The following is a 13,321-nucleotide window of genomic DNA, read 5'->3' on the forward strand; positions in this document are numbered from 1 at the left end:
TTTTAGAACAGCTTTGAGCATTTGTGACAACTGAAAAGCCTGTCCTTCACTTGGGATGACAGCCACGCTCTGCAGAATAAATGGTGCGCGGAGAATCTGTCAATTATCATACAATACATCTGTCCTCTGACCCTACAAGAGAGATCCCGGATGAGAGGATGAGGAGATCTAGCAGCCTTCTGCCACTGGACGATGTCTTCACACAAGGTCGGGAGGGGTATCATCACACCTTAGGAAGAGCATCTAGAAGGTGAGTGAGAAGACATATAAGGCCATCCATGCTCCTCTGGGAAATATGCAAATAAGGCAGATGGAACAATACCTCTGTAGTGCCACCTATTCCTTATTTACACAAAGTGACATGAAAAGCAAAGATGTATAAATAAAGAAAGTTATTTGTATAGCGCCGACTTATTTCGCAGAGCTTCAAGGTTATTCATTTATTACCTTCCAGCAAGCTGGGTACTCATTTTACTGACCTCAGAAGGGTGGAAAGCTGAGTCAGCCTTGAGCCAGCTAACTGAACCATGCAGGGATTGAACTCCCAATCTTCAGGTCGTGAGCAAGAGCTTGGGACTGCATTTTGGTTGCCTTAAAACTCTGCACCACAAGAGGCTGAGAATTTAATAATGATATATTTAGTTAATTGATCTGAATATTAGTTATTAATTGTGGATGATGGTTTTCTTTGCAATCACGTTCCCTTTCCACTGAATTACGGGAGACCCTGATATTCCATGACTAGTAAAACACGACAGAAAAGAAGATTCTGCTTTTTTTATTTTGGTGCCACCGCTATCATAACAAATGTGCTTGTGCCCAATTATTATTTTCCAGTTTTAGGGCTTCTTCACACGAGGCTCTATTATCTATTTTTTGCAACCCTCTCTAAGGCTTTTGAGTCCTGGATATTTATCTGGGACTTGAACCTGTGACTTTATTGGGTTTGCTACACCCCTTTTCTTTCTCCCTCATGAAAGCATAAAACAGTCAAGAGGGGGTAATTGTCGGCACATTTTACAGTTGATAAACCACATTCTAGACTGAGTGAGCTTACTGAAAAAGCCATAATTGCTTTTTAAAGAGGAGTTTCACCAATAAACCTACTTGAAATGGGTTGTTTGCCTTATGAAAACAATGTTTGACCATCCTTTAGGAAATTAGAGAGAGGTGGGATCCTATCTAAGAGATGCTACAAAAAGTATATCTTGCACTGGGGGACCCAGGAATGGTCCTTGTACATGGCAGATTATTGGGCCCGAGCATTCCTTCGAAGGTTCATTTGCCCAACAATAAGACCATGTACATGGACAAGCGATTGGCCAACAAACAAGCAAACATCTCTTATTTGAGGTGTGGCAAGTTGGGGTTACTAGCCTGCGGATCCATGAACTCTCGGACCAGAAATGGCACACCTCACATGAAAATAATGCTCAGGACAAGTGGATTTCTTTAGAACTGGTGCCTCCAAGCATTTATTTGTACATCACAGCAAACGTATATTAGCATACCATAAGCATAATCCATAAATTCAGGGTTCACAAACCCACAGGGTCCTGTCACTAACCCTGCCTGGGGGTCCGTTGGGCGATCTCCTCCATCAGACAAGTTACAGGCCCAACTGGTCCGCACCGGACCTCAGGCTCCCAGTCCCTGATGCGGCTCCTTCACCGTCTCTTTCTGGTCCACACTGGACCTCTGGCTTTCTCAGCCAACTTCTCATTCTTTTGAGTATGCAAGGTACAGACTTTTATTGCTTCCTGACACACCCAGCAGGTGTTAACCTTTTCAGACAGGCTCAATAAAAGTAGTAATCTGCACTCCGAGGCCCTCTACTGCCTTGCCACAGAGGATAAAAATGCTTGCTGATCAGGGACAAATGACTGTATAAGCATATGTTCATTATCATAAGCTGATTCTCAGTCCATGTGAAAAAAAATGAAATTAGTGCCGATGACTGTGCATGCTGATTGGTGCTCATTGCATTGGGCCTTTCTTGGCCTGTATAAAAAAAACCCCACAAGGACGGCCTTATACTGACGTAAGTGCATATATGTTCACTATCGCGAGATGTATATGCACTATGCAGGGTGCACAATCGCAGGCTATTGCGCCTGTATCAGTTCATTTTACTGTACATTATGGCGCTGCCAGGACTGCGCAGTCCCAGCAGCTCCATGTTTGAGTAGGCGGGAAAGCCTAGTTAGCAGGCAGGTCAGCTAACTTGGTAAACTGGTCAACTAACCAAGTAGGCCTAGGTGACATCGTTTAACCCCACGAAATTGAACTGCTCCTTTCGCAATTTTGTGCAGACAGGGGCTTTCAGTGCTCAAATAGAGCATGTTACAGTTTTTTCACCGTGCTCAAAATGCATGGTGTGGGAGTGTATTACACAGAATAATTAGTAGAGGGCAATAGACAGGCATACTGATACCTGAGGTGAGAGAAATCACCTATGGGTGTGGCAGGAAGTGAGATAAAAGGATCAGTTCCTGCCACACTCAGAAAAAAAGAAAGCTGGCTGCTAGCCATAAAAGACAGGCAGTCAGAGGTGCCATGTCATGGACTCGGAGCCTGAGGTCTCTTGCGGACCACTGTGGGACCTGTCACCCAGTCTGAAAGAGGAGAACACCGTCTAGACACCCCAGGTAGAGGTTAGTGACAGGGGCCCTGTGGGTTGTGTACCCTAAACATTGCACATGGACTGTTTTATATGCTGTATTTTCTGCGCTGTGATGCTGAATAAATGCTGGCAGGTGCCAGATTTAAAAGAAGTCAAGTTTCCTGTAGCCTGTTTATGCTTATGTGGTGCCCATTTTATGGTCCGAGAGGTCCATAAAATGGGCAACATGAGTTAACCCCAGCTTGCTATAGCGGGTAAAAAAAAACCTTGTCAAGGCACCCATTGAAGTGAATGAGTTGTATTTTCTGCACATTGCAGATGCACATTTTGCGGCCCCAAATGCGTTCATGTGAGGTTGCCCTAAGGGTTCATTTAGTCCTGTGGATTTCTCATTTGAGCGGGCAAACGATGTCAGAGTTTGCTCAGGCAGCCTGTTTATACGGCAGACACATTGTTGGCTCGTTAAAACAAGAAATCGTTCAGTTGTTCATATTACTGTATAAGTGATGAGAACGACTGAACAAGTGCTATTTAAACGGAATGATAAGTGAACAAGCCAACCATGATTTTGATGCCTGCATAAAATGAACAATGAATGAAAAGCGAATGATTGATTGTTCGTCGTTTGATCGTTGACCTCATTTACACTGAACGATTAGAGTTCGTTTTCGGTCGTTAGAACAATTTTTGGACTGATACTGTTTCTTGAAAAAAGAAAGCAGCCATATTTTTTGAATCTCAGACAATCCATTACACATAATATTAAAAATTTTGATGGGATTGCAAACTAAACAATATCGCTTATTATTTGGGCAGCTCTAGAATATCATCCAAGGGATGAGCAGTTACATAACCCCTTCCCGCTGCCGCGCTTTTTTGTTTTCTTGTTTGCATTCTTATTTTATTTTTGCTGACAACATATCTACATGAGGGCTTGTGTTTTGCAGGACAAGTTGTACTCTTCACTGGTACCATTTACTTTACCATATAATCTGATATAAATAAGCCTACATGCTTTTTCTTGCACCACACTTTGACCCCTTTGCTTTAACTTTGGTGGCTGATTTTAGTGTCATTAGATGAGGCACGTGCTCAACACCAATGTTAAATAATTAAACTTGAGTTTAATAGGTTCAGGGAGCAGTCAGGTGAGTTCAAAGTTACAATGTTAAGTCTATGGCTGCTCTGCTGTGTCAGCCCCAGAGGGTAAAGGGTTGAGTTGCTAAGCAACACTGATAGGAAGCCATAGCCAGCAAACAGTGAGGCTGCATGGGGAAGGAGAGAGACACACACAGCAGACAGAGACACAGAGAAAGAGAGACACACACAGCAGACACAGAGAGAGACACACACACGGCAGACAGAGAGAGAGACACACACACACACACATGGCAGACACAGAGAGAGAGACACACACACGACAGACAGAGAGAGAGGCACAGAGACACACACGGCAGGAAGAGAAAGACAGAGAGACACACACAGCAGACAGAGAGACACACACACAGAGACAGAGACACAAACGACAGACAAAGAGAGAGAGAGACACAGAGATAGAGACACACGGCAGACAAAGAGAGAGAGAAACACAGAGATAGAGACACACACGGCAAATAGAGAGAGAGACACACAGAGGACTGACACCCACTGGCGATATTTTCTATCTTGTGCTCCGAGATCAAGTGAAAACACTCGCCTCACAGCACAAGAAAGATGCCGGAATGAGACCGGGATATCGACAGTCTTATCAAGGGGGCCAGCGGCAGCAGCGTATGCCCCATTGAAAGGATGTGGAGAATACCGCGGACTTCTGCCACAGCTGTCACAGCTGTGACAGCTGTGGCAGAAGTGCAGCATGCTCTCCCATTGCTTTCAATGGGATTGGCGCTGCTGCCGTTCCCATGGAAAGCAGTGGTTTTTGGCAAACCCTGCAGTATGATTTTCGGGGAAGGGCTTGAAATATAAGCCCTTCCCCGAAAATCATCAATAAGTGGTTAAAAAAAATATTTTAAAAAGTACTCACCTATCAGCCGCTCAGACGCGTCCTCTGGCTGGCTCCCCGACACTGCTATCCAGCACTTTCAGCAGGCGGGAATTTAAAAATCCTTGCCTCCTGAAAGGGCTGTGCTGATTTGCTGAGCACTCAGCCAATAACAGCTAGTGCTTAGCTATTGGCTGAGTGCTCAGCCAATTACTGATAGTGCTTAGCTATTCTTTCATGAATAGCACTATCTTAGCTATTTATGCTATTCATTTGGTGTGCAAATATGCAGGAAAACAGAGCAGGACCTATTTTTTTGCGCACAACTGAAAAATCATCAATATGAAAGAACCCATTGACGTCAATGGGTTCTATTCTCTATGTATTGCGTGCATATCGTGCCATCAGAAGCCACCCTCATACTGTACTTTGACTAGTGCCACTCATTTATGGCAGGCCTGTGGCCTTCAGAAGTCCCCAGGCTGTCGTTACACCCAGACGGCACTGCACAATCTCATCACAGATGGGGGAGCTATTTTCGGCCCCTGAACACTGATTGGGGCATTTAAATGCAATTTAAAGGATTAACAGCCATGATCTGTGTTATCCTTGACCACAGCTACTGTGAACAGGTGTCGGCTGTCAAAGTCAGCCGACACCTGCCGTATATCGATTATGCTCAGTTCCCTAGCCTGCTCCATACACAGACACCTGATATGTACGACGCATGTGGGGAAGGGGTTAAATATGCTTTTCTCCATTGATTCTCCAAAATGAAAATCCCTCTGATTTGCTGCAAATCCTTATCCATCTACTCCTCAATTCTTTCTCTTTCCTTTAATTTTCCCCTTAGGTTCCATCCTTTGCTTTGCTTATTTCAATATTTGCATACTTAATGCTTTGATCGCCAGCTGCATTCAAAAGGATTTGAACAAAATGGGATATTTTAATAAACTCTAATTTGCTTGTCTATAGAATTCAATCTAATAATTAGTGAAATGTGATTAGAACACAATAAACTATTTGTCTGGGCTTTAAAAGCAGTATTTACTTTTCCAGGCACAAGAAGAAATACAGGCTGCTCAAGGCCAAAGGGAAATGTCACAGGTCCTTATATTGACAGATTGCATTTTTTGTGCCACAGACATTCTATTCCGTTTTGCTGCTAACTCATAGACTTCATCATCATGTTCTGCGGTGGATAAAAATAGGAGCAGAATCTTTTTGATGAGTAAAAAATAATTATCGATCTTTCCACCCCTGTCGGTCAACGTGAGAAAAATGCATTCATATCATTGCTTGGCAAACTTTTTAATTAATGACAACTTTTTTTTTTTTTTTTTACAGTGGATTTCATTGTTCGGAATATTCTACTGGCAGTCAGTGCAATATTACAAAAAAACACAGGATAAGGGAACATGAGAGGGATAGAGTGTGAATGGAACTGAAGCTTTCTGCTTATAAACAGGCTTTTTTTCTGGCACCTTCTGTAGCATTAATTGAGGACAATATGTTTTGCTCATTACCTTTATAAATGCAGCATGAAATACAGAAAAAGTCATCTTTTGGCATCAGTGATCTCTGTTGGTAGTCTCTCCAAGTAGAAATGTTACAATGTTTGTTGTAGATAAGAATAATATAATAGTAGATCATTATATGTAAAAGTTCTTTGGCTTTTTACAACTCCAGCCCGCAGAGGTAACAATCTAAAGGTACCTTTACATGGGCCAATAGTCACCTGACTAATCACTCAAATGAGCGATTACGGGCAACTGTTAGCCTGTGGACATGTGGCCCTCAACAGGGCGCTAAGCACTTTGTAGTTGCTAGTCGTTCTGTTTCAGCTCACTGAAATGGAACGTCTACTGAGTGACATCTCGCTCAAAGTAAACAGGAATCGCTCTATCATTAAGCGAATGCCCGTCTGCACTAAATGGAGTTGGACGGACAAGTGGCCAGATATGCTCCCTGGCCCACTCGGCCTCCATTCTGTCAGCAAGAAGCAGCAGTCACTGGGATGGTCGAACTGTGTAAAGGTACCTTAAGACTCTATAGAGTCCAGCTATAGATTTTATTTGACATAAGAAATTTGAAAGCTTAATCTCATTTTGTAGACTTCCCAGTCCTTTTCATCCCTCCGTTCAAGTACTTGAATGTTCTGTCAAGTGCTTAAGAAGAAGAAAAAAAGGATTATATTTCAAGCCGTCTGGAATTTAAAAATAAACTTTGGAAATTAATCCCAAATTGAATTTTCCAACTTGTGCTGATACAATTACAGATTTATAACTCTAAATGTTCCTTTTGAAGGTGTGATTTAAAATTAACTTCTCCAAAATAGACAAAGTCGAAAGTGATTGCATCTGGTATGGTAAGTCATGCTGTATTTGAAGGCTATAGAACTTGCCATTTCCACTTCAGTTTCTGAGAAATATTGATTGTGCAGAGTAGATTTTCACAAATAGCTGATACCTAACATGTTTTCCTTTTCAGAAACGCCTAGCTCCTCCGGCAGAGCATTTTGTGAAGAAGATCCAACATCTTGCTGTAGTGGTTCTTCACTTCCATCTATCTGCCCATTCTCAACCACTCCAACCACTTTTGGACTTTTCCTTTCTTCAGAAATGCCACTTACTCTACTCAGCTCCCCTTGTGCTGTGTTATTTCCTCCATTCAAAACTCCATCTGCTACCCTCACAGTGGTCCTGCAGAGGACACGTCGTAAGCCACGCTGGAATGGACGAGCAAGCAGAGCATAAATAATAGGATTCAGGCAGCTGTTAGCATATGAAAGAGCTACAACAAAAGAGTAAAGTCCATACAGTCTTGGACCTGCTGGCAGAGGCCACAGGAGATTGATTATGTTTAAAGCGTAAAATGGTAGCCAACATAGTATGAAGGCAGTCACTGCAAGGGCAACCATCTTGGTAACTTTACGTTCTGGTCCCTGTCGTCGAGCTGGAGCCACTCTAACACGATTGCCAGATGATCTTAGCTGGGCCACAATTAGTATGTGGCAGATGCAGATAACAAGCAATGGACAGAAAAATCCAAGTGCAGTAGTATACAAAATAAAACCAGTCCTCCATGCTTGTTGTGGCTCAGGCCAAGCAATATGACACATACCAGATTCCTTTGGAACTCCAGCAAAGAAAACTACTGGGAGCACAACCAAAAATGAGAGAATCCACACTGTGACATTGACACTTTTTGCTACTTTGGGTCTTCTCCACTTTACTGTCTGTATAGGACGAACAACAGCTAAGTATCTGTCCATGCTGAGAACTGTTAAGCAGAAAATGCTTGTAAACTGGTTTACAGCATCCAGAGTCATTACTATCGTACAAACAGGTGAGCCAAAGGGCCAGTAAGACAGGGCACTTTGAGCGGCTAGAAAAGGTAAGCCCAACATAAAAAGATCATCAGCTAACGCCAAATTTAAAATATAAAGAGCCGTGACTGAATTCTGTCCGGCAGGACTCCTCCATGCCAGATAGATCACTAAGGTGTTACCCCACAACCCTACAGCACATACAACTAAGTAGACTAAAGGAATAAGTAGTCCTGGAGCAGCCGCATTTGATGTAGAAGAGATATTGGCATACAGTGTTGTGTTAATATCGCCGTAATAATTTGAAAAGAGGCTTGTAGGAGAAGTTGGCGTCATCTTTGCAAAGAGGTCAGAATAGGTTTCTTTGAAGTGATCTTCTCAACACCTTATGGGCACTTTAGCATATTTGCACAAATGTAGGGTGATGTCAGCTGGAGGTTCACATTTTTGTAATAGAAAAAGGATTATTTTGAGAAAAAATATCTTGAAATTAAAAAAAGCTTCTGGTAGTTGTTTTTTTTTCAGATGTACCTTTGTTCAGTATATGGTGAAGTATTTGGCTCTTTGGTTGGGATTATGTGTTATGTTTTATTGGGTGGATAAAGTAGTATCTTCTAGTTAAAGATGCATTTGGTGACATTTGTTCCCTTTATGGTTGGATTTTTAGCAAACTACCTGATGCAATTAATGTATTAAGGATTGCTTCTTTGAAGGTCATCCCGTGTTATATTTTGGTACCAAGTGAACACACCTCTTCATTCAGGTCATATTTCAGTAGCTATCCCAAAGTCTTTAACTGGGAGATCTAGGCTCTAAGAAAAAGAACAAAACAGATACAATTATTTATTTTTTTATAGTAACTAAATAAATACACCAATAAAATGTATCATCTGGTAAAATATAGTCCCACATTCCATATTGGTGTTCACATTTCACACATATGATCAAGGTCAAATCTTTGGTTTACCTAGCAGAGACCATGTTGACCTAGATCGCTGTGCCCTCACCAAGTTTAGTTGGCCCTGTAGAAGTCTGGCTGATTCTGATGCTGTTGGTCACACAGAAATACGAAATCTACATTTTTTTCCAGGTAGAATGTGAAAAAAGTGACAAACTAATAAAGGTGTTCTAGTGTTTAAACTTGTTACCCCTCCTTCCTGAATTAATGGTTTTAGTAAATAATTGTATTCCATATGAAATTACTATTTGGGAGCATCTTTACTTAAGGCTTTTTTACATGGACCAATTCGTTAAAAAAGTCGTTTCATGGAGTGAAAATGAATGATCATAGTGTAAATATGGCCTAGATGACCGATAATTTGCTTATCATTCATTTCATACAAGCATGAAAATAATTGTTGGCTCGTTCGCTAATCGTTAGGTTTAAATACCAATCATTCATTTGTTATCATTCACTGGTACAGTGAATAAGAATGACTAAATGATTTGGGCAGTGAATGAGCAAATAATTTCTCTGCCATTACAAACAGGCTGCACAAGTGAATGAGCGAACTCTGACATTGTTCGCTCGTGTGAGTGATAATTCGTTAGATGTTAAAGCACCTCTAGGGCTTTGACAGATGAGATCATGCATAAATACGCTCACCGCTACAGAGCGTATTTGCGCATGAACCAGTCAAAAGTCTTTCTTATTTTTCACCGTTCAAACTTCGCACTATTGCGCGTGCAAAATTAAAATGTTAGAAAAATAGGGCAAGTCCTATCTTTTCTTGCCAGTTGGAATATCACACGAGAATTATGCTCATGAAAAGGAAACCATTGAAATCAATGGCTTAGCTTCTTCATTTGCAGGTGTGATGTTTCACGCCCGAAAAACATTCCAAAAACAGGGTCGTCTGTTTAAGCTCTTAGACGTCTGCCTTGTACCAGTTGGGGGTGTCCTTAAATTGTCCAATCACTGTTGCCAGTATCAGGCTATGTAAGGACACACCTCTTTTATTTGGTTAATGGTAACACCCAGTTGTAAATTCATTCATGAATATCTAAGAGGAATAACAGAGGGTTGAGACAATGCAAAATATGGCCCAGAATTGTTGTACTGTACAGTACAAATCCTTTTGCTTTTGATTACATGTCTACAAGGCAATATTTAAAGGTGTATTCCGGTCACGCAAAATTGTTTTTAAATGAATGATAATAGTCAAATGTTGTTAAAGTTTACAATGTGGTTTTGCTTTGGCTTTTGTGTCTATAGCTCTATGATCCATCACCTTCTCCTGGCACTTCAGAAACGATTATTCACAGGCTGCCCTGCATACGACCTATAGGCATTCCAGCACTATGGATCAGGCTTAGTCAGTAGGAATGATCAGGGACGACTTTTCTTTATTCAGCTCTCCAAATCGGATTGCTGACCAATAGCAGGGCAGCGCTTAGCAGGGAAGTGCACGAAAAAAACTATAAAGTGGGGAATCGTACAAAATGTAGTTTTAAGCTTCATATCAGCAGGGATGCAACAGCCATCTTGAAAAATAGTGATGCAGGGAAATAGCAGAAGCGGAGGACAGGGTAAGGCCTCGGTCACATGGGCGTTTTTTCCCGCGATTTGCGGATCGCATAACGGATGCGCATCCGCAAATCATGTGACCAGGGCCGACGATTCACTGAAAAAGCTGCACCTAGCAGCATTTTCAGCGAAAGGGCCCCAATCAAAGGAGCGCTGCCCGCTCTCTTCTGCCACAGCTGTAGCACAGCTGTGGAAGAGGAGAACGATGTTCGCCCATTGAATTCAATGGAGCCGGCAATACAGCCGGCTCCATTGAAAGCAATGGGCTGCCGACAAGCGCTGGATGAATTTTCGGGGAAGGGCTTAAAATATAAGCCCTTCCCTAAAAAAATCCTGAAAATGTGTAAAAAAAAAAGTATACTCACCTTTTTCCAGCAGCCGGAGTTCAGCCGCGTCCGGCCGGCAGTTCTCCTGAACTGCTCTGTGTAGTATTCAGCAGGTGGGGATGGGCCCCGCCTGCTGAATGGGCTGCCTCTGATTGGTCACAGCCCTCACCAATCAGAGACAGCTCTCACTCACCCATTCATGAATTCATGAATGGGTGAGTGAGTGCTGCCTCTGAATGGCTGAGCGCAGGGACCAATTAGAGGCAGCTCTCAGCTATTGAATGACAGCAAGCGCGTCTGCAGATCGGACCAAAAAACGGTTGTGTGACCGAGCCCTAAGGAGGTAAGGCTGCCCGATTTACATCCATAACCAGCTGTGCATAAACATGGCGCAAACACCTTTCATATCTGGAATTTTTGAAAATTTGCTTTACAACCTGAAGGCTCCTTTAAGCAAAGTGAGTTATTTCCAGATGTATCTTAATTAGTGTTTACTAAAACACATATTTCAGGAAAGGTGGCAGGTCCTCTTTGATTTACAGAAATGTTTTTGGTGTCATATTACTATTCTATCTTACTAATAATATTACTATTATATCCTTTGCTCTTTATATGACGTCTCTCAGAAATACCAGAAAGATAACGCTGTTGGCGCTCTGTTAACTAGAGCCCATATTTTTAGATCAAAGACCCTGAAACATTTAGTAAAGCAATTACATCCTTTTTGTGCTTGTCAGAGATTTCCATAACTTAAGAATCTCCTCCGGAGATCTTAATCAAAAGTGCTACTGATATCAGTGGTGCTGTATTGTAGGGGTAGGAGAGGATCCTAGCTTATGGACTCTCTGCAGTGTTGTTTTGGCATATCTTTACAACACATCAGTAACAAAAGCGAAAGTTCTTCTTTCAAGTTACAGTGGTACCGATGAAATTATACCATACCAAATATAACTATGTTTTACTTTCTCCATATTGTGACCATAGTGAATCTTATTGATGCTTAGCTTTTAGCAAGAAAATCAATGAAACCATAGACAGTCTTGCTTACTTGGTGTTTATATTTCAGCAAGTACCATCCCAGCTTGACCTAGTGGATTCCCAGGCCCTGTTGCTGATCTCTATGGAATTGCTAGTCAAGACTCTGGGGTTGGTCACTACATTAGTGCCATAAGTCCTCAGCCAAGCTCTGGTTTCGGCCATGGAATTGCTGGGTCTTTGATTGCAACAGATATTACAAATGGATACCATTGAAGTGTTTCAGGTGATTGGTTGCCATGTCAATTTGAGAATTTGTCTGGATGCCCATGCAAGACCGGGCGACGTGTCTAAGTGTCCCACGTTGGTTTGATGTCATCAGACGTTCAGTACTACATTATCATTAGTACAAGATATACATGCAGAAACACAACTGGAGATGGCATTCTGGGGACTGCAAGTGTGTCAATCTCATCATCTCATATTTCATATTACAACCAAAACTAAAATTTTAGTTGAGAGTACAATTGTCTGTGAATTGAACATATGAAGTCATCTGTGACATGGACAGAAAGAAAGTTTGTAAGTTAACAACTTGGAGTCAGGAAAGAATTTTTTTTCCCCCTTAAATGGGGAAAATTGGTTTCTACTTCATTGGAGTATTGCTTGCCTTCTTCTGGATCAACATTGGGGGATAAAAGGCTGATCTGGTGGACATGTGTCTTTTTTTGGTCTTACATACTATTTTACTACATAAGATTTCATGAAAAAGTTAACACAAAATAAGCTGCCCATCCACTAAATGATACTTGACAGCTCAATGGGCCAAACTTTGACACCTCAAATATGGCTTTCCTCTTGGGTTATGTTGGTTGCTATAGAAATGATGTTAGTAACTTAATCAAGGCTTTGTGAATTTCACTGGTAAATAATTAAAAAGAACGAGTAGTGTTCTGAAGCAATAGCTATTACAGAGGACATGGCTGCCAACTGTTCGCAAATCAATTTTGAGGAATGTATTTTCAGCACTGATTTTCACAATTAGGCCCCCGTACAACACATTTGGGAAATCCGCTCTCCCATATATTTATTTAGAACAAAACATATTAACATTGTTTGTCAAGCTGCAAAAAGAGATTGACAAACTTGATCCAGAAAAAAGCCAAAAACACCTTATGAGATGGGGCCATTTTTCCTTGTCTTATGGAAAGAATCCTTAAAAGGGGAACAGATTACGCTACAGGGAATAGGGGAAAAATCCCCAGTATTTTCATGAAAATATTCCTTTGTAGTGTAATCCAATTCTTCCTTACTTTAATCTAAAGGGAGAGAGGATCTACCATATCTGAGCGCAACTGGGTCTAAGTAAGAGTTTTTGCCTTTTAGAATAACCATAAGGAACGTTTTGCTGCGGCGTTTTTGATTTCTGTCCAGCTGTTCCGTCATAGTAGCAGCAATATGGATGGAAAACGTTTTAGCTTTCCTGCCCACTGAAATGCATCAAAACTGAAGACCTTCATTTTCAATCCATTTCTCAACTTTTTTATCTCCATTGCGTTTG

General features: G+C 41.6%; 1 protein-coding gene across 1 annotated transcript; it reads right to left on the reverse strand.

Annotated features, from left to right (window-relative positions):
- Positions 1 to 7,023: 7,023 nt before the first annotated feature.
- Positions 7,024 to 8,351, reverse strand: SSTR3 (somatostatin receptor 3). The gene has a single exon (XM_066594571.1). The coding sequence runs from the start codon at positions 8,266 to 8,268 to the stop codon at positions 7,057 to 7,059; it is 1,212 nt and encodes a 403-aa protein (XP_066450668.1). The 5' UTR covers positions 8,269 to 8,351; the 3' UTR covers positions 7,024 to 7,056.
- Between the last annotated feature and the right edge of the window lie 4,970 nt (positions 8,352 to 13,321).

This window comes from Eleutherodactylus coqui, chromosome 3, assembly GCF_035609145.1.
Source record: "Eleutherodactylus coqui strain aEleCoq1 chromosome 3, aEleCoq1.hap1, whole genome shotgun sequence".
Taxonomy (NCBI): Eukaryota; Metazoa; Chordata; class Amphibia; order Anura; family Eleutherodactylidae; genus Eleutherodactylus; species Eleutherodactylus coqui.

What these genes read in the sequence shown, in the direction of transcription:
- SSTR3 (XM_066594571.1), bottom strand. Translation starts at nt 8,268, where the DNA reads ATGACGCCAACTTCTCCTACAAGCCTCTTTTCAAATTATTACGGCGAT.